The sequence below is a fragment of the Apostichopus japonicus genome, chromosome 9, assembly GCF_037975245.1.
Source record: "Apostichopus japonicus isolate 1M-3 chromosome 9, ASM3797524v1, whole genome shotgun sequence".
Lineage (NCBI taxonomy): Eukaryota > Metazoa > Echinodermata > Holothuroidea > Aspidochirotida > Stichopodidae > Apostichopus > Apostichopus japonicus.
In genome coordinates, this window is record NC_092569.1 from 22,583,161 (window position 1) to 22,608,931 (window position 25,771).

Consider the following 25,771-nt stretch of genomic DNA (forward strand, 5'->3'; position numbering starts at 1 on the left):
TGACACTGTCGAAACGTAGCGCCAGCATCGGTTGGAGCGTAGCTCAGCAAGAACATTTTTGCGAAAAATGCCCTCACCAAATTGCAAGAGATGGTGCATTGCGAGCCTTGTAAGTTGCATATGAACATTCTTAATTGTGAGATCTCATGTTCTAGAAATTTACCCTCCAAACAAAAAATGTAAATGAGATTAATTCTTTGCGGGAGAAAATAACTTCGTAAGGGAGAAATAGGTCTTTACGTTACTTCATAAGCTTGTTAGGTTTGAGTTATCATTAGCTGTTTTACATACCAAAGAGAGACTTACTGGAGGGGGGGGGGGGTGGGGGGCAAGTGAGCTGAGTGGATCGGCCGTGTAACTGACTGAGCCTCAATATTTTTAGTTAAATCAACGGGGCACTGATACAGGGGCTTACAATATAACTGATAGGTCTATATGAAACACAAGAACGTAATAAGTATATAGTCCAGGCGTTCACATAATCATAGGCCTACTTCAATCTAGAAAGTGGAACTCTCAGGGGGCGCAGCTTCCCCCTTCCCCCACCCTACAGGTTACGGCCCTGTACTTGGCGTTAGTAAACTTAACCACAAATCAAGCATTTTGTGAACATATGTACATAACTAGTAAACTAAGACTTAAGGTCTATTGAATAACATGGTTAATTATAACAACAACATGTATAGCAGCTTAGGACCCAGGTTTAGCACCATATATAAATGCTTCAAAACTCCTTTGAAATATATAGTTATTTCACTTAGAACACTTAAAACTATCATGAGTGGCATTGCTAACCAAACTGAACGCACGATATCATTTACAGGAAGTGTTATATTACTTGTACGTGATAATGAAGCATACTTTAAAATGTGAACAATGATAAACTGTAAAGAAGATTAGCGAATGCTGTTGGATTTCATTATCTGCTGGCTCATTATATAGCCTCAGAGTTATATAGGCGCTGTTCATCATTTAATTTACGCTTCAAATGAAATCCGTTATTCTTACGTATCCCCCTGCCCCCCCCTCCCATGATTGAAAACCTTCAGCCAAGACAAGGGAAACAGAGTCAACCCTCTTTTGCACCCAAGTATTTAAGACATGGTAGACTGTATCCAATAGAAAAACACCACAACCGGAGCAGATTAGAATTTGTCCTATTGACGTCAATTAGGGATCATTTCGATTCATAGAGATACATAGATTCGTCGATAACATGATTGGTTCCTAAATAGTTTAATAAAGATACCGTAGTATTCAATACAAGGGCGATTCATTAGCGTTAATGTGATTTTTTTATTTTATCTTTACTTTTTTTTTATCACGTCCAAATCCGTGTCCACGCTTGAGACTTCCTTGTTCTGTTATCTACGGACGCTATTGAGTGCAGTTTTAATAGAAGTCTCCCATATGATGTAGGTATTTATGACGTGGTGAAATTAACCATACATTAAGTGAATAATTATTAGTACCAAAGATGGAAACAATGTTTTACTGTACATTGTTAATTCCCCGAGGTACTATCTGTAGCTACCCGTTAGTAGGTGAAAGTCATTGTCAACTTGTAATTCAGACAACAGCAGGTCTCTGTAGAAGACGAGACGCCATTATCAAGATGTACTGTTATAACTGTTATTACTGTTATGTACTTGATTTGTTACTTCGAGTTTCATTTTTTATTTGGACAGCCGGCTTCCTCGATTCAAGTAGAACAGTAAGTGTATAAAAATTTGATATATTCTTTAACGTTTCCATCATGTTTCATTAAAAATGTTAGATACTAATTCTCAACAAGACAGCGCAGTTTATTTTATTCTACTGACAGACTGTTAATACTTTTTAGTTGCTAGTTGTCGCTTCTTGTAATACTGAAATTAGCAATCAATTTAGAGAAAGTTTAAAATAATATCTATTCAAGTAAAACATTCTCAAAAGGGTTTAACAATAATTTACACTGAATTAAATAAAACTTTTTTATTAAATAGATGCTTCGTAAGAAAAGAAATTATCATATGGTGTGCATATATCTGACATCTTCATCACTATAAAAACTCACTAATCATTATTCCCTTTGTACAAATCTTATCAATACACATTGACAGCTAATGCAATTAAATCAAATCTAATTAAGTTCATTTAAATATTGCTAACAACAACTGGCGTGTGCTGTAACAATTGGAATGTATATGAAATATCTAACAATTTAGTGCAGCGTTCAACTTGACTGAGCACAGAAAATAATTTAATTTGAAAAGATTTGAAACTTTGTAATCCAGAGGTTGTATTCATTCTCCAGATTTAGTTTCCATATTCAAATGCACAACTAATCTGAATGCAATTTATTTCCATTGTCATAGTTAACAAAAAGCATTTATTTTTTTCTCGATTGAATCACAAAATTGAGATTAAAAAAATCACAACAAAAACTTGAACTGAGCGTTTTCAAAACTTTCACTTATTCATAACTTTATATTAGGATTTTATTTTATTTTAATACGGATGGAATTAAAAATTCACAATTGAGTTGTTTAATCACAGTTTTAACGATTGCTAAGATTAGTACCGGGCTTTTGAAGTTTCAATATTTTTTATTTTTTTCAAAAGTTTGAAGCAACTTATTTTTGAAGGAAAAAAAAGTTTGGTAACGTTTAGGTACATATGAGCAAATAATATAAATGTGGATAGTTTTGTATTTATTAAAGCTTTAATATATTATTATACAGAACCGCACTCTGTCCAGATTCACTGTTTCATTATTTAATTAATCAAAACAATATCTCAATAGTCTAATACACTTGTAACTCTTCTCAAAGAAAGATATCAGCGCATCAAATGAGATTTGTCGGAAAAGCTCAAATTAAAAGCAGTTGATTTAGTTGAACGAATAACCTGAAAACTTTCAAATCATATATCAGATATATTCACATCGGATAGGATCTTATATTTTATATAATAACCTTAAAACTTCGAAATCAGTGCTCATTTTTTTTTATGCAAAATATATGATATATTTACATCAGCTATTACCTATATTGCCTAAGAACATATGTTTCTAACATTGAACATCTTAAGGTATTGGGGCAGCAAAAAAACATTCTTATAAACTATTGTCATCGGCAATCATATATTATTCGAAACCCGACAATTATATTGAACTTTTCATTTTCTCAAAATAAGAACCTCGAAGATCGAGAAAAGTGATTATATGCACTAAGGTGTTATTTGGAGTTTTTTTTTTGTCAAATTGAATAAACAGTGAGATTTCATTAAAGCAGATTGTATATAATAAGTTAACACTAGGATATGATCGTACTTTTCAAGTAGTATTCGTCGTTGGAAAACAAAGTGATCCCTTGTAAAACAAGTGCACTGCATTAAGCCCGTTTTATTTCTGTAATCAGAATTACGTTCAGTAGACGATACTGTACTGACTAAGGATATATATTAATGTTTTAAACAAAAGTTTTGAAATAAACATTATTTTGGTCCACAGTCAATTGCTCGGTGAAAAAAAATATATATTGAATGTTACTCCATACGCTGTAGTATCACTAGGGTAAAATCAATTGCAAATATTCATATTGTCTTCAAAGTATTATTTAATAAAGTTGAATCGAACTCTTCGGAAATAGTTATTTGTTAAAGCTTTTCATCGTTCTGCCCAGATCCATGTCAATCTATCCACTTTTACCGCTTACACGCTATCAAAAACATATATTTGTTGTCTATTTCATGTTAGTCAGTAGAGAGCTGTGACATATGCGTCATAAACAACGCCATCAATTTAAAATACCTTAGAAGAAACTGTTTTCCCTTACATTAATGATTTTGTCATTTCGCACGGTATCGATCGACTTAACAATTTTATTTTCAAACCTTGAATTTATGGGAAAAAAGTACCTGAAAATTTGATATCCAAATGTACCATTTACTTCTCAAGGAGTGTCTCATTTATTGGCCATAAAATGTCCATGTTAAGTTTTTTTTATAAATCATCTGTGCATCATAGTAATATTATTGTACATCCTAGTGATAAACGAAAATACCATTACAATTAGTAAACCAGGATTTTAAAATAAAATTGGGACGACGTATGGAAAATACATCACCCAAAAGAAAAAAAAATCACTTTCGTAGTTTGTGTTTAAATAGCAAATATTTTCCTAATAACATCATTGTATCTTTATTTAATATTTAGTAGTGGGGTCAGTCTGTGATTCTCCTTTAAATAAAACAATAATTTTGTCTTCTTGCGCCGAGTAAGTTGCTAAATAAATTTACAGTTAATGGTAAGTTTTAATATAATAAGTGTCCATGTGCAATTTGACCTAGAGAAGTGTGAAATGGTAACTTTTTTTACAACTTAACCTTTGTATTTTGTGCTGATCATTCTATCTAACTTTTTAAACACTACTGAAAAGATAGACTGTCCTTTGGGAGAAAAAGAAAGATGCAGCGTTTATTATATAAATTCTTTAAAAAGTGTTACCAAAAACTCAGTAATAAAGTTTCTGAAGAGTTTTCAATTATAGCGTGAACGATTAACGTGTTTAAAGATACTGTGTACAATCGTAGATTGAACCGAAATCTCACCCTGTCTCCATAATGATATTTAACGGTAAACAATATTCAATATTTATAGTAGTTACATTCTGTGGAGTAAAAGCAAACTATATCAGTTAATGTTAAATTATGAGAGTTATCACTTTATCACTAAATTTGTTGATCGCGATAACTAGCTCCAAAAGATATATGACTAAAATTTTAGGATTAAGTGGAAGCAAAAACTAGAATTGACATATGGAGCTGTAAATTGCCAAGATCATTCGTTTCATATGTCCAGATCATAATTAAGGCAAAATATCTTGCTACTGAATATATTTTTCCGTATATGGTTCAAACGAAATGTTTAATCACGTTTAGAACTTATATTGTTCTTTCTCGATGAGCTATAAATATCTTGGCAGATATTTTGTATCCGGCAATGTCTATGCCTGTCTCTCCGAATTGATGTTGTCTAATTCTAAATTTCTAAATATAAACTGAAAGAACTGAATTATAATATTCAGCTGCTTACACAATATACCTAGTATAATTACCAGCAAATCACTGTACATTTTTTAGGAGGGGGGGGGGGTACATTAAGTCATAGATATCATTTTGAAATTCATTTATCTAACTCAAACCAAAAAGTGTACCAATTTATTTTGACTGTCTAGTTTACTAAATGCTTTATACATAAAACAAGTACACACGTATAGCCAAGAACTATTATATGAACGTTTGTATATTGATAATATTTGTTTTATCAACACGGCCGAACTAATAATTAGACAGGTTGCTTCATGAAACCGAGTGTCATAGTAAACAGTTCGTATGAAACTACAATGAAGAATTGCAGCTTCATCAACTTTGCCAAACAGAAAGGGTCAGGTTTTTGGCAAGTGTGCTTATTTAGATCCGTTAACTTATTATAACAGTGTAGAGGATATTTGTTTTTACAGGGATGTTGAATCGTCAGATACAAAGTGGATACACGGGTCGACATATGTTTGGTGTAGTCTTGTTAATCAATTGTTAGACAATGATACCAAAAATAACACACAGCACAGCATTGCAACATATCTAGAAATGAGCAGTATTCGCCGCATATATATAGTTGGCTTAATTTGAGTAAATTTGAGTTTTAAAGGAAGTTGTGTCCTGAGCTATATTTACTTTAAAGTTAACAATCAGTTCTCTTCATTCTATGCTTATTCAAAGTAAACTCATTTTGACAAACCGGGCGATAACATGCCATTTGTCTGATTGCCTATCTGCTTTATGTTGAAGAATCATTCCTTTCAATTTGATAAAACTGATCTATTTCCATTATTACAAGAGTTATTTGCTCTTAAAATTACATGGCGTCCAATTTCTGAGGGGTGATACCGTTAGAAATATCGCTTGTTTGAATTATTGTATTGTATTTTTGATTGGTAGACTGCGGAAGCTGGAACAAGTGATGCCTCTAACAGTGAAGATGGGCAAAGTGAGTGATTTATTCCTAAACTCCTTACCATTTAAGCTTATTGTAACATGTAGACTTTGTTTCATTCATTTATTTCCCATGCTTATTGTAGAAATTAGTGAGGAAACCGTGAGTAATATTTCCACAACAAGCAAAACTTGTGTATAATCTTTTCGAATGAAACAAAGGATTACACTGACACCAATTTTTGGCACAATGTTAAAGCATTTTAAACATAGCTAGGAAAACGAAATGTTTGTATTAGGAGTTATTTCTTACTAAGATTCTTTAACCATATGTGATCGATACATGTCTTTGAGAGAATGACAAATAATTCTAAATTTCTGCCCCTTGAACGTCAGAGTTTCACAAACATCTTTTTTTTTTGTCTCACTCCATTGTATATAATTAACCTTCATAAACTACTTATTTGGAATTGTTTCAGCCATACGGGGCTCATGTTTCTCATGCCAGTAGTGTAAGTAGTAACGTTTTTTTTTATCAAAGTCATCATATTTGTGTTTTAATTGCTTCTTGGAAGTAAGTCAACTAATATTGAAGACATTGATTTCATTAGCTCGATATGTAGTATTATTATTATTTTTTATTACGTGCATCATTACTGTAACATTTATTTATTCCCTCATCAACAAGGCTCTTCAACATTTTTCTTCTATCAACAATCGAGTTACCCGAGAGATTGCAAGGAAGTCCAGGGGCAATGTTCATCTCATAACTCTGCCGGTGTCTTCATGATCAAACCAGATGGCTATTTAGAACCTTTTGAGGTTTACTGTGATGGAACAGATACATCTGGTGGATGGACGGTAGGTGTATCTTTCATTAGCACTGCTTCCATTCCATGTAACACTCAATATGTCTGGAGAAACAGTGACCCCATACTTTATAAATATGTATCTATTGGTGCGGGTGTGCATAGTCAATTAATGACTCAGCTACTCTGTAACCATAAGCAGAGATTATAACCTTACAGAATAATCCTATTTTGTTTTGTTTCATACTACTTCTTTAGCCTATTTCTATGTAAAGCTATTTTAGTTTGTTTCATAATTATCTCTTTGCATATTCATTGGTCCTTCATTTTTTTTTAGGAACAAAAATAGTCAAGAAATGTTCAATGTTACAGATTTCCGTTTGGTCAAACTTATCTACAGTTACTGGTAAACCTTTATAATATCAAAAGCTTACTTTCAATGCGATTGTAAACAGTATCCAATCAATCCGTCTAATTATTCATCAGGTTATTCAACGACGTATTGACGGGTCCATCGACTTTGGTCGTGACTGGGATAGCTACAAGACTGGCTTAGGGTTTTTGTCTTGGGAATTTTGGCTCGGTAACGAGAAGCTATCTTTCTTGACCAATCAGAAGAAGTATCAACTGGTAATTGACATGACAACATCAAATGGTTCCCTAATTCGTGTTTCATACGATCATTTTCGAATCAGTGACGCTTTCAGCTACTTCAAGTTAGTAAACCTCGGACAGTATTCTGGAGAGACCGGTGAGTTACTGTTAACGCTTGAAAATAACTTAATATGTAGAGAGTTAGACATAATGTTTAAAAATAACCAGTGTATTCCAATTAAGAATGTAAGTAGATTAGTGTATGTACCTGAGACCGCTTTTGCAAGCTCTTGGAAAAATATTTTCCGTAATTTAATGTTCAAGCTTTCACGACCATTGCTCATCAATACCTCCATAAATCTTATTTCCGTGTTTTCAATCACTTCCTTGTAGGCCGTCTTCCATGGCTTGCTTTTCGCTTCCTTCGCTCAACTTTTTAGGGGAATGGTGTTACTGGAGCTTAAAATGCGGAGAATAATCACGAGATTCATAATTTGCTATGCCAACAACACGATTGTTGCACATTACTCTAAAAATGCAGTCAAACTGTAGTATTTTAATTGATTATGGGACATGCCTGATTTTGGGCAACTGACCAATCATAGGGCCGCTTCTCGTGACCTTTTGACCCGGCCCAAACTTATTTGTTTACATCTACTGTAGCTAGCCTAGATCACGCACTGTCTGCATATAGAGCCTGTAGCCCATCCATTGCTCCAATCAATCAGAGATCGCAGTCCAAATGATCAGAAAACGTTTCGACAAAGGTAAGAATAGAATAACTGTAGGAGCCAAAAAAAGTCGTAAAATATAAGTTTACACTTGTATGATATTGTAAGCAAATGAGGTCGAAATTTCTGTTGATTAAGTACGTAGGCCTACGCTTCAAAGTTGTAACGCCTAACGCCGGTTGGGATTGCGATATTGCATTAGCCTACATTTTATATCTGCCTGACCAAAGTCTTCGTTGACGTTAGACTTAGCAAACCATATAGGTTTTGCCTATGCTTGGCCTAGTTTATGATGTCCTTATTATACAGACGATTGAACGTTCGTACATCCAATGTTGTTTATTCCTAGATTTCTAATCGAGGAATCGCTGCAATGAGCAGGGTTGACTTTCGTATCACTTTGTATTGGCGTAGGCCTACGCCTAATGTTAGTTGTTGCTCCTATTTAGTTTTAACATAATAAATAATCAGAACCATCCTTGGCATGGGCCTACTTAACTGATGGTGACGTTAGATCGTAGATGGTATACTTGCTCAGACTAACCCTAATGATTAGCCTACTGGCATAGATGCGAGACTTATCCTTTGCCAAATTTGCTTGATTTTTAAATTACTGTTAGATGCAATAGGGCTAGGCTCTGCACAAGTCAATAAGAGACAAAGACATTTTGATAAAACAACCAAGGTTTTGCAAAGTACCATAACACTAGGATCTGTTCAAGGGATTGCACTTGGCCTACCCTCTATCCCATGGACCAGCAAAGCAGTCACTGTGCCTCACTACTCCATATCGACTAGCTATGGTTATGAATGCATGAACTAGTAAAGTTCCAGCTTTATGTTTTATTTTGCTATTTTCTCTAACAGTTTGATGATGACTTCTCACAAATGTGCAGTCCATTGTGCTGGGAAGATAGGGCCATTAACAAGGTTCACCCCAATCAGTTGGTCTAAAGTTATTGCCTGTACTGAGGAATGGTGCAAATTATCTGGCCCACAGTATGATGTTGCTCACGAAGTTTTATCCACATGCAAACAACAGCCTGACAGCTTTGAGGACATCTTCTACCATCGTGATTGCTATGCGGCTTTTACCAACAAAACAGATATCATCAGAGCAAAGAAACGACAGATGAAATTACCTCAACATAAAGCAGTTGAAGGTAAGAAGTTTGTCAAAATGCATTTTATTATGACTTAAAGGTATGCTGTATTGATCCCAAATATGCCTCATTTTCAAATAAGGTAAATTTTGGTCAAAATTCTTTTAACTTTTTTTTATTACCACCCTGGAGGAAATTTACCTCACCAGGACATTCAGGCATCTTGTGTGCCCATGTAGCATATAAGTCCAAGAACAAATTGGAAAGTAAAGACCCACAGGGAAGGATTTTTTGAAAACTTGTAGAAATTATAGCATGCTATAATTGGGGCCAATACAGACTACCTTTAAAAAGTAATGAAATACAGAAACATGTCAATGAACACAAACAAATTGTTTTAATGATGTGATGTAACACTTCTTTGATCAATTCACTTGTTGGAACTTTAAAAGCTCATTTCCCTTGCATACAATGTAATTGAATTGCTTGAATTTACATTGGTATGTGAATACATGGTCAATAAGTACTGCAGATTTCTAGAAGATTTAGTGTGAGCAAAAAGTGCCTTTTATTGTTTTATTCCCAAATGTTCTTTTTATGCCTGATCTTGGTATTTAGTTATCCTGTCTTGAAGGTAGTTGCCTCTAAGGCATGATTTTGTTAAATGAGTTTATCTGACTACACATGAAATTGGGAATTGAAGAATTGTTAGAAAACCTGCAGTGCAGTTTGATATGAATTGTGAAAACATTAGGTGAAATGAAGGGAGATAAGACCATTAGACATCTACATTATCATTTATGAATTTTAAAATGAGGCTAGTTTGTTATGACTATCAACAAAAAAGGATGTTCAATCATCATTTTAGCTTTAATAATCTGTTAGCAGAAAGGCATAATTTGAAATTGATAAAGATCAGTTGTATGTTTTCTAAATTGAGTGAGGCTTCACTGTGCTATGTGTCATGCTGTCATTTCACAAAAATAAATTTTCTAAAATAATTTTCTGTGCAACGAATAGTCAGTGTCTGTTGGGCCCATATAAAATGTGAGAAAATTAGCTGTCACTCACAGACATCTCTGAAAAGGAATTGTTCCAACTCAACATAGGAGTGTCATACACAAAAACATATCAACCCAACAAAGCAACTGTATGTCACTTTCAGATAGAGGAGGTATCCTGAGGGATTTTAATTGTTTTACATTTTTTAATTTGATTTCAGATCAAGATACCTCTATTGAAGAAGATCATCAAACAGAAATTAATGAACCTCTGGAAAAAAAACTTCTCCGATCATCAAAGTTGGCTTCTTCCTCATCTGATGCAAGGTCTAGGTCACAGAATGTTCTACCAGAGGAGTGTATCATCTGTAAAATCGAACAGTACAAGGTGGATCCTGTATCTCGTAAGAGAGGGAAAGAACGACTGATCCGATGTGAAACCCTAACAGCAGGAAAACTTTTAGAGGCAGCTGCTTCCAAGCTGGATGAAAGGATTCTTCTCCATCTTCGAGACAGAGATCCAGTTGCAATTGAAGTAAGGTACCATTTTTCCTGCTACAGAAACTATGTTAGGGGTCCGGTGAGCAGTCACAAAAAAATTGTTAGTCAAACCACAAGAATTGATGACGTTTTCAATAAATTTTGTGACACTGTCATTCAGCCCAACATACTTGAAAACAAAGATATCATGAGAATGTCAAAGTTAACCAGAATTTTCAACGAAATGCTTGAAGAGGATGCGCACTGTAACGTTGTCAATCAACGCAACCATCAACTTAAGAAGTATCTTCAGAAGAGATATCCTCAGATTAATTTTTTTCAACCTTCACACCGATGCAAAAGTGACATTGTGTATGTTAATGAATTGTGTACATCAGATTTGATTGAAGACCATGTGGTACAGCATTCATCAGATACACAGAGCACTGATGATTCTGAGGATGAAAGTAGCTTCAACATGTTAAAAGGGTGTGAGAAAGGTCCTGATGCATCATACACTCTCTACCATGCCGCTCAAATATTGAGAGATGTTTTATCAAGGGTGCAAATTGACTCACCATGGCCTCCCACTGCTGCAACGTTGACAACTAGTACAGCTGAAAGCATCGTACCAGATAAACTCTTCAACTTTCTAACATGGTGTACAGGAATGGAAGAAGAAGGTACTGATCCGGTCTGTGCTGGGAAAGTTGCTGTTAAGAGAGATGCTAGGCCTAAAATTCTTTCCATTGCTCAAGATCTACTGTATCTGAAGTCAAACGGCAATATACAGACTCCAAAACACATCTCTCTAGCCATGACGATTCGGCATATGACAGGCTCAACACAGTTGATTAGACTTTTAAACAGATTTGGACATTCTGTTTCTCCCTCTGTCAGCCTCCAACATGATTCAGCTCTAGCTGAACTCCAACTTCAAAGGGGAGAAGATTTTATCCCAAGGGATATACAACACAATTTGTTCACTACTCTAATTTGGGACAACAACGATTTTGGTGAGGAAACGCTCTCAGAAAGGGAACAACTCATAGCACCAATGGCATCATCGTTCAACGTCACCCAGCTCTCGTGACAGATACAATGTATCCTGTAAGGGATGTAGTCAAGTTCAAGAAGAAGAAAACAGTGTCAATCAGTGCACCCCCTCTTAAGCTGATGCCATACTATGGGAATAAGAAAAGAGGGCCTCAAGCAAATCCATGCTTTTCTCTGAGCAGTTTGTTATCAACCCAAGCACAAAGGATTCCAAGATGCTTAGATTTAGCTTACATTCTATGTAAATTACAAACTAACATGTTACCAGGGTGGACAGGGTTCAATACCACTCTTCAGGTTGAACTTCCGATGAGGTCAACTATAGGCTACCTGTCGATTATAGATTCGAGTCCTACCAGCTATGATACTGTCAACACAATACTGCACAAAAGTTTAGAGATTTGTGGGAAATTGGGATTGGAAGAAATAGTAGTTGTATTTGACCAAGCCATTTACGCCAAAGCGCAACAAATACGCTGGCAAAACTCTGAATGCAGCAAACGTATTATCATCAGACTTGGCGATTTCCATACTGCTATGTCGTATCTGTCATGCATTGGCAAAATGTACAGGGATGCTGGTTTGGAGGAAATAATGATAGAGGCAGAAGTTGTGGCCACTGGGTCTATCAATGGAGTTATGAACGGCCATCACTATAACCGATCAGTCAGAGCACACAAGATTGTCGCTGAAGCTTTGTCAAGAATCAGGTGGAACCTGTTTGTGGAGTCTTTGGATGGCAATGGGCAAAAATTGGTACAAGATTTTACCACAAATTTAGTTGAGGCCTACCCGGATGAATCATTTATGGTTGCCATGAACAGTCTCCAGATGACTGCTCTCTGTAAAGCATATGACACATTTATTGTCAAGCAATCTGAGAATCCCACATTTGCATTCTGGAGCAGTTACATTGAAATGGTGGAATGCCTCCTTCTGTTTCTTCGGGCTACAAGAGAGGGTAATTGGTCACTGCATCTCTCCAGTCTTGTATCTATATTGCCATGGTTTTTCTCATGTGATAATGTCAACTATGCAAGATATGGGACAGCATATATCATGGAAATGTTCAACTTGCCAAATTCGCACCCTCTCGTGTATTCCAAGTTTTGTGAGGGTCAATTTGTTATCCAACGTCAATCTTCACACGGCTTTTCTCAGGTGGCATGTGACATGGCGATTGAACAAACGAAATGAAATGGGGGTGTAGGCGGTTTTACACTATCTAACGCAACATAGTAGCCAAGAACCTGAAGTATTTTTGTGGGAGGGCCCGAAGAACATGAACTTATAGCATGTTCCTCATGGTGAAACATAATTGCACCTATTAGGTGAATTGAGTGTACTTTTAATAGTAAGAAAGACTAGCGTAGGTTCTTATGACCAACTAGACCGGTTTCTGCTCTCAACTTTTATAGGAGGAGCTTCATCAGTAGTAAGCCTTTGAATTTTTTATATTCGGCATGAGCGTCTCGTTCTCAAAATGCATCTATTTTCTGTGCACGAGTTTCTTATGAACTCATAGTGCATCTATAAGAGCATCTAAAAGAGCTTCGTGTGAACCTTGAGAGTCAGCTGATTCTTCGTTAGAACGAAACCTTGAGTTAACAAGTAAATCTTTGAGATTTTGGGCCCTTTTGTAGGCAAGAATCGGTTCTTTTGGAAACAGTTTGGATAGTTCCGCGTGTTGCGAAATTAAGTGCCAATGTTTCAAAAGTGCTTTTTTCAAATGCGTGGTTTTGATGTGGGGTGTATAGGTGAGCTTGAACACCAGTGGTGGTTCCTTTTGTTTAGGATTGGTAGTGAGGTATTGCCTACGGTTTTCAAATTTTATGCCTTTAGTGGCTGTGGCAATTTCCTCTTTCTTATAGTTACGGAGTAACAGTTTCTCTGTGAACGCATTCTTTTTCTCTAAGAAATCAGTCTCGTTGTTACAGAGACGTGCGTATCGTAATATTTCCCCTTTAATGAAGCCTTTAAAAGTGGCAAGTGGGTGTGCAGAGTTTCTGTCGAGGTATTGGAAGGTTTCCGTGGGTTTGGTGTGGACTTTAGTGTCTAATAACCCATTGGTTTCGAACCTTGTACCTTTGAAGATTTTCAAATCTAGGTATGTTACCTCGGTGTTTGATATTTCTACCGTAAACTTTAAGAAGCGGTGAATTTCATTCAACCTTTTTACTAGGTGTTCAAGCTCCTGATGTGTACCGTCGTAGAGCAATAGAATGTCATCTCTATAGCGGAGCCATTTTAAGATTTTATTATCTGTCGGTAAAATCTGGTTTTCAAGTCTATGCATGACAATATCGCAGATTTCCGGAGAGGCTTGGCTACCCATGGCGCAACCGATCTTTTGTAGATAGAATTGGTTATTGAACTCAAAACAGTTTCTTGTTAAGATGAGTTCAATTAGTTTGCGCATGGATATGGAAGATATTTTATTTATTCCATATTCGCTTTGTTCCGTCTTTTCATAGACTTCTTGACATATATCTAATGCCTCCTCTTGGGGAGTATTGGTATACATGGCGACGACATCGAGTGTAGCGAGTACTACCGTTTTTGGTAACGGGGTGGCTTCCAAAATTTGCAGAATGTGATTTGTGTCTTTCATATAAGTGCTTTGTTTTATTACAATGGGAAGCAAGAAATAGTCCACAAATTCCGATATTTTTTCGGTCGGTGATCCGTTTCCACTTATTATCGGTCTACCGGCAAATTTTGAGTTAGCCGGGGGTGCTTTATGAATTTTTGGTAGCACATATATGACCGGTGTGCGGATCTTGTGGCTATATGGTGACAAGTACTCGAAGGTGCTTTTATCGATCTCTTTTGCAGAGAACATACCAATTAGTGTTTCCTGGACTAAACTTTTAGTTTGAAACGTCATATCACTTTTTAACTTTTCGTAGTGGTGACTAGCTAATTGCCTTTCAATTTCGGCTTGATAGTCTGAGTGATTCAATATAGCAATGCCTCTACCTTTATCGAAGGGTTTGACAATAATAGAGCGGTCGTTTTTAATTGCATTTAGTGCAAAACGTTCCGCCTTATGTGAGTTGCTATTGGCGTTTCGGATAGTAACACTTGCCAATTCGGTTTGTGTTGCTTCCAAATAGTCCTCTAGGTTTTTACTAAAAGTCATGTTAGGTGACCATGTAGAAGGTAGACGGAATTTTGTAATCCCTTTTTGCATTTTATTCTGCATGATGAAGCGGATTCTCATTTTTCTTTTTAAGTCTTTTAGTGACTTGAGAAGATCACTTCGTTTAGGTTTTACTGGAGTTGCTATGAACTTCATACCTTTTCCCAACGCAATAAACTCTATATTGGACATTTTTCTGTCTGATAGGTTCTTAACGAACTTTTTTAGTGTTTCTGCTTCTTTTCGAAGATTTTGGGCTTTTGAGTGACTACGTATAGTCTGTAGCTCCCTGTTGTTGGTGCGGAATTTTTCGGAGCTTTTATTAGCTTTCACTGAACGGACAAATTTGCGTCTTTTAGATGACGATGGGAGAGGTTGACAGAGAGAAAGTACATTTTGCATGTTTGGAGGAGAGGAAGGTAGCTCTTTCTGGAAAATTTGTTGGCCCTAAAAAGAGCCGTTTTTTCAAGAGCAACTCCTACTTCTACCTTTTATAAGGTTGCTTTCTGTTCCTGGCCTTTGGACGGCGTGCCACTCTGGTTTCCTCTCTTTTCGCTGACTTCTGGAGGATGGTCTTCAAAAGCCTTTGTGCTTCAGGAGCTTCTAGTGTCGACTCTAAGTCTGTCTCAGCTCTAGATCTCTTCTCGAGAAATCTATCCCGTTGCCTTTTAGCTTGGCGAGATAACTCTTCTCTCCAGATTCTACGGAGGTTCCTGCCTGCTCGTTGGAGTACCTGATTCCAGGAATCAAGAAACTCCTCCGAGTGGTTCAGTTGCGCCGGGAGTCTGGGTGGGTTTCTCTGAACCTTGAGTTGATAGGTAGCGTTTTTATCGCCGTCTATCCGGGATATCTCTGTAGTGAGAGTGATGAGATTGGACTGGAGCCCCTTCAACGTCTCTGCGTGGCTTTTGACCTTCTGGTAGGTATCCTCTTGCAGTTTGATCCTGTTGTCGTTCCTTTTAGTAGGAGTTCTTTGCCCACACGGTATATCTTCTTCTGAGGAGAAGGATGAGTCTTTATTGACTGGTGAGGCAGGGATCTCTGGAATGAGTGAGTCCATGACTGGATATGAGAGGATTTACTTTGAACAAAGGAGCCGTGCACCGATGGGTTCTAACTCAACATGAGCGTTCATTAATCGTTTCAGAGTGTGAGAAGATGGCATGTTCCACAGGCTGCCCCAGAAAGAAGAAAGACCTTGACCTATCCAGAGTTAAAAGAGATGAAGAAGACGTGAAGAATGTGATGTCAGCCCTTGAAAATATGATCAACCCTTTCAAACAGATGGATCATGTTCTTGTCAACATAGCCTCTGGGAGAGTTGCAACACCAGAGGTGGCTGACGATCTCCTAAACAGCAAGGAGAAGGGGAATGATGACCTTCTGCTTTTTTGCTCAGAAAGGTTGAGCAGTAATAGAGAAGATTTCTATGCTCCATTGAAGAAAAGGAAGCTGAAGACCTTTGGTCATATGTCAAAAGTGTCCAGGCTCTCAGTAAAAGGCATGGAACTGTCACTCAAATCTGATAGGGATCTATTTGCCAGATTAGTGGTAATCGGCAAGAAGAGGGAAATGGAAATAGCAGAACTCTTGTCATTCTCATTAGGTGCAGTTCCTCTTTCCATTTCCAATCATTATGGGACCCTGATGAAAACGGCCAAATCCAAGCTAATAGCATGTCTAGAAGATTTACCAGAAGCAGCCCCGCATGTCCATGTTATACCAGAGGGTTCAACTATCATTATTGATGGGATGGCCACACTGCAGCAGCTTAATAATATTCCTAGCACATTCGGGGAACTGGCAGATATTGTTATCAGTAATCTGAAGAGGATGGCAATTTTTATTAAATCAAACTGTGTCCACTTTGTCACCGACCGATACCCAGCTGATAGCATAAAAAAATGCTGAAAGAGAACACAGAGCTGCTGGAGGTTGCCAAATAACTAAGGTGTTTGCAAGATACCAAAAGGTTCCAGGGAATTGGAAGAAATTCCTTTCTAATGGTGAAAACAAGGAATCCTTGGTGCATTTTTTCTCGCAGGTTTGGAAGGAGTCTTCGTCAGTCCTTCATGGTGTAACATTATTTGCAACCGATGGTGAGATTTGCTACAAAATTCAGAGTAACACTGTCACACCTGTCCCAGATTTGAGATGCACGCACGAAGAAGCGGACACAAGAATGTTGCTTCACTGTGAATATGCTGCGAAAATGACTTCCAATATCGTAATCAAGAGCCCAGATACAGATGTTTTGGTCATGGCTATATATTTCTGTGATAAGATAGACGCACACCTATACTTTGAAACAGGATGCGGTAACCGAAAGAGAATTATTGACATTGAGGTGATCTGCAAGGCTTTAGGGACGAGTGTCTCCAGGGCCCTCATTGGACTACACATCTTCTCTGGGTGTGATTCGGTCAGTGCATTTAGAGGTATCGGAAAGGTGAAGCCATTAAAACTTGCCATTGAAAGTGAGGAGCACTGCACCACTCTACAGCAACTTGGTGACTGCTTTGATGTGAGCGAATGCTTGGTTGATGCTCTACAGAAATTTGTGTGTCACCTGTATGGGAAACCCAATTTGGATAAAGTCAACGAAGCTCGATTTGCTATATTTTGTTCAAGTTCTGCTCCTGAAACAAAAATGCCCCCTCCCTGTGAAGCATTTGTAAAGCACTGTAAGAGAGCCAACTACCAGTCAGCTATCCATAAGAGGAGCCTTGACAACACGCCTGAGATTCCATCTGCTGTGGGTCATGGCTGGCTGAAACAAGAAGGAAAACTTGTTATTAACTGGACGGACCAGAAGCCAGCACCTGATAGTGTACTAGAGTTGATAAGTTGTTCATGCAAGAAACTCACATGCAGTGATGGTCGATGTAGCTGTTTCAAACAAAATCTACCTTGTACAGATATGTGCCAATGTAGAAATTGTACCAATGAGTTGATTTCACTTTGTCCAGAGCAAATCGAGAGTGATGATGACTCTGATGACAATTGATTCCTAACAAAGAAGGGTAAATATATACCAATGAGATGGGTCTAGTCAGGCGCTATACTTGAGGAAAAGGCATAAAGAAATCCCATGAATTATTTATGTCAATTCAAAAGATTCGAACAAACGCATTTTATTGTAAAATCTGGTAGTTTTGATGATATTGTTAACTGTTGCTTACCATACAGTATCATATTTTCATTACTTACTATATAGGCCTTTAGCAAATCTCACTAACTAGCCATGATATTTATTTACAGAGTCATCATCATAATTTGTTTAAAAAAAGTATCAGCTATTTGCAAGTACCCTATGTTATTGCATTTATGGCTTCTAAATGTGAAACTAAGTGGGGATATACCTTAATTGGTGTACATACAGTAATGCACATTGATGAAAACTATTCATTTTAAGTGAAAATCAAACTTCCCACTACATTTGACTTAAAGCTTTACATGCAGTTGATGTGTTTCAGCTTGAGAACATATGCTCTATAATGTGTATCGATCATCAATTCCTGACCACCAGAAATCATTTTGTACCACAGAAAACAAAGTAAAGTTGTAATGAAACTGGTCTCAATCAAGAAAAACACATTCCTACCAAGTTTCGAGGTCATAGCTCATGTAGAAATAGAGATATCACAGTTAATATTCCTTATGGTCAATCCTCAAACAACAAAATGTTTGGTTACCTTGGCAACAGCAATACTTTCTGAAGTCATCATAATAGCATTGAATATTCTATGATACCATATTTCACATGTGTATGTAACTTTCAGTCATAAATTATTACATACAACCTCTGTATTGTTTCTTAAACAGGTCGGTAGATTTTCTTAAAAAGTCTAATCAACGAGTAAAGGGCGCCCTCTATTTGGTTTTCTGTTAACTGTTCCCCCAGTCAGCATCGGACAAATTTCAAATTTGGTGGGCTTTTTGTTCTCCAGAAGACCCTTCATAAGGATTGTTTTATATTACTCTACTCTTCCACCATGGCTATTAAAAAAAAACTTCCAAATTCATCATAGCCATATATGGGCAGCTAGCGGCCATTTTGGTTCTTGGCACAGCCGTGTGCACATTTGGTCGCTGCCAACAAACAGAAAACCAAACCTTATATCAAATTGTACTCATTTTCACACAAATCAAGTATTCCCTAAAAAATTGAGCAAAATCCAAAAACTAAGCACTTTTTTGGCACATGGAAGACGGCCTATTGTATTCACACAGATGTTGTCACATTGTGTCCAACAAACATGGCGTATAAAAACTGCAGTACCGCTTGTCAACGAACTTGTGAAGCTCCAGGGATATGTCAGGATGACAACTGTACGGAAGTTGAAGCCTGTGTTTGTCGTGATGGATACTTTTTGTTGGGATCACACTGTGTACCTCGTGAACAATGTGGATGTTGCGAATCAGAAGGGCAAAGAATCATACCAGTAAGTCGTCCGAGGGTATTATCCCGAACCCCAAAGGTTTTTATACAGTTGCAGAGTCATATCAGCATACTTCAATAATTCCAGCGAGTTTTACTCGGTGGGTGACATCCATATATCAGTGGCGTGGCGTTTTATATATACAACAATTGAGTTGTTGTCTATTTTGTCCCGAATTCAATTTTGTGTTTACTTTGTTTACTTTTCAGAATGTTATTTTATGTTAACTCTTTTGGTTCAGTTTATATTTTTGAGTTTTCAGTTTTTATTCAAACTATCCAATATTAGGATCTATCTGTCTATTGATCAGTGAGAAAAAATGCAACATCCTACACACTAAGGTGATTTTAATTATGTCACGGTGTGTTCCAGTCAAAGCGTACACATAAATACATGATAGGGAGGGGAAGTGGTAAATACTAGGTATTGCATAGTTTGTGCTTAATGACAGGCATTGATAAATCTTTGTGTACATATTTTGGTCTTCAGGAAGGCGAGTTCAATGTGAATCCTAGATGTACCAGAAAGGGTGTTTGTACCAACGGACAAAGCAGCTGGAATGAAACTTACGCTTGTAGTCCTAATGCGGTTTTCAATCAAAAGATAACTGAAGAAGCAAATCTCAGATTTGCTGTAGTAAGTTTCATAATTGTGATATTAGAAAATCTCCTAGCATTCTGATAAAATAAATAATAAATAATAAAATGTTTACATTTCTTTGAGATATATGAGGAGTTTCGATTAATGTTTGCCGAATCCAGGCATAACTTCATCACACAGTGGGATGGATATAGAGAATGCATCATAGAAGTGAGAAAGAAAACCTCACCAGCTATCGCAAATATGATTGATGCTTTTGAGGAAACTGATAGTAGTAAGTTAAATTAGTATAGCTATCATATTTCAAAGTTTTCTTTGTATGCCTTTTTTCTAGCTAACCAATCAATAATGTTTTGGGCATTACCCCTTGGTAAAAGGCTGGAAAGTTCTAAATTTTATTCTTTTTCTCAATTTGGGCAAATTGTGGTCGCTTGATAGATAAAGGTTTAAAATTAAGACCGAAAACTTAATTGTTCTTATTTTTTCTTATTACCATATAGGCAATAATAAACATCATAGTTAAATTTTCTGTGAATATTCTTTGAAATCAAGCACTTAAAGTACTATAAACATTTTTTCCTGTTTACGATTAGAAATATGACACAATTTAATTTGAACAGATTGTCATCCAAAATTCAATGAACCGTAACTTTAAAAATTCAATATATCAATTACTTTATAGTTTGTGAAAATACAAAATTGTATATTTATTTGGATGTATAACTTATCTGGATTATATTCAAAAAGGTTATTTATGGAATGTGCCATTTGTTCACATATACTTGTTTTATGATTTATTGCATTTAATTAGCCACATACTATGCCTTGGAGGTTATGTTTAAAACTTCAAACTCAATTTTCTTTTCAGAGGATATGTGTGCTTTATATACATTTATATATATATATACTGCACAGGTCAGTGCTTTATATACATTTATATATATATACTGCACAGGTCAGTGACTATGTTAAAGCAGAAGCAGCAGTCCACTAGCAGAGCAGGGGCACTGTTGTACTTCCTTCAGAACAAACCTGTGAGTATTTTATGACAACATACTGTTTATTCCCTTGCTCAATGCTATATAAACACCCCTGCGTTTAGTGGAAAAGTTTTGGTTTTACAAAATTTGCTTGGCTAAACAAAATTGGCTTGTTATGTTGAAAAAAGTTTGTCTGGTGTATATTAAGGTTAGCATCATATCCACTCTGTCTTATGGCTCTCTTCCATTGGCGCTACTGAATGGTATAGGCACTGGCTCTATAGTCATCATGGCTCGATGGAAGTAACTTGTATAGAGTAGGAAAAAACACTTATTATGGCAATGTAAAGCAGGAATAATTTCCTTAGCACTGTCTGATTGGCAGCGATACTGACAAGAATGTGGAGCAAGGCGGAAAACCTGCAAAAAGGGAATTTAATAGGGTGTTTGGGGGAGAATGCCCATTGTGGTCACAATTGTAGTAAAGTGACATAATATTTTTAAATGTAAAGCCAACAAATATTATATATGCCATTTTTAGTAAGGAATAACAAAGATAGAGATGGAAAAACGGTTGACTTATGAACCCTTCAGGTGTCTGAGATGTACAATTATTGATACTGAAGGTACACTCTGCCAGTCTGTCCAGGAATTGTAATAACCAAATTTTGTAAAGTTGTCTGTCAAAGGTTTGTGAATTTTTAGTGACATTCTAGGGAGATCATGTAAGAAGTTTAGTTTATGTAAAATTTTATTCTCGTATGAATAAACTGGAAGTCTCATGGAATATTTAGATTGGCAGTTTGCTTAATGTTCAGATGTTAATTTAATAGTATGGAGTAAAATGAACATATTTTTTTTGTCATTTCTTTCTAGCTTGACACCAGCATTGATGCTACCGCTGCCGGAATTGATGAAAAATATGTACAACTGTACATACTTTCACTCGGACCTGCCCAAAATCCGTCACAGTTCTTTATTGTGGCGGATAGAATTCCAATTCCTGCAGGAAGAAGTAACAAGTGGATAGATTATTTAAAGCACATTACACATTTAATGTGCATTATGCTTTGGCACTTCATCAATTCTGTGAATTCTTAGCTGCCTTTTTATATGGAGTGATTCCTGCTACGTCAGTAAAGGCACCATTGCGTAGCTTGACATCTAACATTAAATTAATTTCTCCTAAGTAGCTTTTTAGAGTGGTGTTGCAAGTGTTTATTTGTATGCTGTATTTTCATTTTGATGTTGTGTCATGTAAACAATTGTTTTGTTTATTTAATCACCAGTACTATTGGTGTTATAGCTTAATTTGGTACAATTCTGAATTGTAATCCATCCATTGTCGGGTCGGTCAGTTTCCAAGAATGGTTCAATTATGAGAAACGAGTGTCAGAATGGTGTGGGTTGGTAAGAGATGGGGTTGGGAATAAGCAGCAGAAATGAAAACCCTGAAGGGTCGGTGGACAGGTTGGGAGTATAAAAATTTTTGGGGTGGCAAGAGGCTGGAGCTTGGAAGAAGGGCTTGGCCAAATGGCCTTTTCCAGTATTTGTCCATTGTCGGTCACTTTCCAAGTGGCGTTTGCCAGTATTCATCTATTGTCGGTCACTTTCCAAGTGGGCTATGCCAGCATCCGTTCATTGTTGGTCACTTTCCAAGTGGCCTTTGCCATTATTTTTTCTTTAAGTACAATTTAGTTTAATATTTTAAATTTCGTTATACCAATATCTGTGTAATAGAGAACTTGCCCTGTCATAATTGGTTCTGGTTATTATCATATTTGCTACAACTGCTGCACATTAGTTTCACTTAAAAGTATGAATTTAAATTAAAACATAACAATTAGTGCTTCAAGCCTTAGCTTTTTAGGACACTATATAAAAATATTCCAGTTGTTAATATACATTATTTATTATTTAGGAACTTGCCTTCTCTGTACATAAGTTGAGTGTAATCTGTTGTCCGTCAATTGTAATCCGTTCATTGTCGGTCACTTTCCAAGTGGCCTTTTCCAGTATTCGTCCAGTGTCGGTCACTTTCCAATTGGCCTATACCAGTATCCGTCCATTGTCGGTCACTTTCCAAATGGCCTTTGCCAGTATCCGTCCATTGTCGGTCACTTTCCAAGTGGGCTATGCCAGCATCCGTTCATTGTTGGTCCCTTTCCAAGTGGCCTTTGCCATTATTTTTTCTTGAAGTACAATTTTAGTTTTATATTTTAATATTCTTTATACCAATATCTGTATGATAAACGAACTTGCCCTGTCATAATTGGTTCTGGTTATTATTACATTTGCAGCAACTGCTGCACATGGGTTTCACTTAAAGGTATGAATCTAAATTTAAACTAAATTAAAACTAAATAAAACTATAAAAATAAATGTTTCAAGACTTAAATTTTTAGGACACAAAATAAATTAGTTATGGTCAAATTAGAAATTTCTGGTAAACTTGACCACATTTATAGAGTTTGCATGTCAAATCGTCGGCACCGGAATTGCAACTTTAATTTTTGGAATATTTCATTACTAAAACTTGACATTTAATTTATTTTTGTAGTTTAGGTAAATAACCATTATTTAGACCTAAGATATCATAAATAAAACCCAAGCAAACAAATTTAGCTTTTGTACTATTTTTTGTTTATATTTCTTAATGTATCCAAGAAAATAAATAAAGACAGTTTTAATACAGTTTTTAAACTTTTAACAGGGTTTTTGTTTTCTTATTTCCATAGTTAATGGAATGTTCCCATGAATTATTGTTTTATTGTATATGGTAAAGCAAAATCTAAGTTAAAAATATGTAACTATCAACCCGCTTTTTTAACCAGTTTGTGTCTAAAATTATACTCCATTTAGGAATTTTTACAATTTTACGGGGAAATTTCCTTTAACCTGCCGGGAGGGCGACTGTAATCGTCCCAATTTAGTGCCTTTGGGCAGTGTTTTGACTGGCATATTGGACTATTAATCCCTGAATTAAAAGTATAAAATGACGATATTTCTGTCTAGCCACTTTTTTTAAAGTCTAATTGAATAAAATAATTTAAACCTTAAAGGCTGGATTGTAATCTAATTTGGCTTAATTTCAGTCTAAGAAAAGGTAAATTCCAGTCCTGTTACACTGAAATCATTAAGTCTAGCTAGACTAAAAATCAGTCGTTTTACAGACTGAAAATTTTCAGTCTTTCCTTAAACTGAATTTCAGTCTGAAGGAACTGGTCCCTCAGTTCGTCCGCTCTTAGACTGAAATTTCAGTCTATTAGACTGAAATTTCAGTCTATAAATTTAAGAGAGTATATTGTATAAGACAACGACTTCGGGTCAATTCCTCAGATACAACATAAAACTCAATCGGGCAAAAACATAAGATATTATGTTTACAATGTGTTAAAAATTTGACGGTTGGTGTTGAAAGTCATGAGGTCTTCTGTTGCATATATGAAGTAAAAAAACACTTGGTTGAGTTATCAGATTAGGAAGGACATGACTAACATTTCTTCTGTCCCACCTCCTTCCCCCTTGTTCCACCCCCCATCACTCCTCTTCTCACAGCTCTCTTCCACCCCCTTTTTACTCCACACCCTTCTGTCTTTGTCCTTCTCCAGTTGATTCTCTACCCCGTTCCTTTAATCCTCTCTTTGTCCTTCCACTGTTTATCTCCTACCTCTCCTCTTCCCCTGTTGCCTTCTTCTCTCCATCCCTTGTCTACTAATCCCTTACATGTATCTCATTGTGTTCACCGTGCTCATTAACCTGTATTCTGTGCGTGTTTGTGTCCATTCTGTTACTGTTAATTGTCATTTAGCCTCTGAAGAAGATCCTGCTAGGATCAAAACGTTAGGCCAACTTACTTTTACACATTCTATTACAATGCTCTCTAGTGGATAAGCAGTTTGCTAAAAAAAAAATATGTATATTTTGAGTTATTAGATTGTTAAAACAATGCATTAACGTCAAATGTAGCTTAAGATTTATCAAATGTTAAAGGTGAATATCGTAAAAACCCCAATAGCTATTGAAACATATTGTTACAAAAATAGGTGACATTTTTGTTTAATCATAATTATATTGTAGTGCATAATAAGCTACCGTAGATTACGGCTGTTAAGCGTCATGGCGATGAGTGCACATGAAGGCCTCGTGGGCCGGAAGTTGAGCTTCCGCTACTATTGTTTAACTTTGTTCAGTAACTTCCTGACACGTGCTGTGTGGAAGTTACGGCCAGCCTGCACTGATACGCAGGGTTAGGACACATCTGTTTTTGCAGCCGAAGAGAAAGGATCTTTATCAAAGGGGTCGTTATACATATAGATTAGAATTAGAATCGTCAAGTTGTGATTGAACTTTTGTCGTTTGTATAGTCAGTCAATTTCTCTGTGTTCGATTTGGGTAAACCAACTGTTAGTAACTTAGTTAGCCCTACTAACTTTATATTCTGGAGTCGTGGTGCACCGTCGCCGTAGAAGTTTTGTCGTGAATCTAACAGGGCCTAGAGTAAGTACCAGTAATCAACCTATATATATATAAATCGGTCGTATAGGGACCACACGTTGAACACCTAAATTAACGGTGACATTAATCAGGCAGAGTGTAACTCGACATCTGTCTGGCTGGGTGTTAAATTATTCCGTATCAAGGGGGAAATTACATTTACATATTTCTGCTGGTATTCTGGACCTAACGGGAGGGCCTCTTTCATTTTTACGGAACCACATATTTGAGCTGCTGTTATATTCTAGATGTAGGGACCATCTTTCCACCCCATACCCGCGGAATTGTCGGTAATTCGCCTAACAGCGGAACAGAGGGCTATTCCGCCTACCCGCGGAATTGACGGTATTCCGCCTAACA

The 25,771-nt window shown here is 36.5% G+C and overlaps 4 protein-coding genes and 1 long non-coding RNA gene across 5 annotated transcripts in view; all 5 read left to right on the top strand.

Moving 5' to 3' along the window:
• LOC139973996 (fibrinogen-like protein A) overlaps positions 1-25,771 on the top strand; it is a 162,059-nt gene that overhangs the window by 20,320 nt on the left and 115,968 nt on the right. The window lies entirely within an intron of this gene.
• The window catches only part of LOC139973989 (uncharacterized), a 128,673-nt gene that overhangs the window by 13,481 nt on the left and 89,421 nt on the right, over positions 1-25,771 (top strand). The window lies entirely within an intron of this gene.
• On the top strand, positions 68-20,015 carry LOC139973783 (uncharacterized). The gene is made up of 6 exons (XM_071980650.1): positions 68-109; positions 5,983-6,031; positions 6,665-6,837; positions 7,272-7,536; positions 19,126-19,337; positions 19,824-20,015. Exons 1-6 carry the CDS (start codon positions 68-70, stop codon positions 20,013-20,015), a joined length of 933 nt encoding a protein of 310 aa, XP_071836751.1.
• Positions 7,777-12,934, top strand: LOC139974028 (uncharacterized). The gene is made up of 2 exons (XM_071980941.1): positions 7,777-9,273; positions 10,436-12,934. The coding sequence occupies exons 1-2, from the start codon at positions 8,949-8,951 to the stop codon at positions 11,785-11,787; spliced, it is 1,677 nt and encodes a 558-aa protein (XP_071837042.1). The 5' UTR covers positions 7,777-8,948; the 3' UTR covers positions 11,788-12,934.
• On the top strand, positions 20,062-23,908 carry LOC139974012 (uncharacterized). Its single transcript, XR_011795364.1, has 3 exons — positions 20,062-20,208; positions 20,890-20,968; positions 21,791-23,908. It is a non-coding gene; the product is annotated as an uncharacterized lncRNA (long non-coding RNA).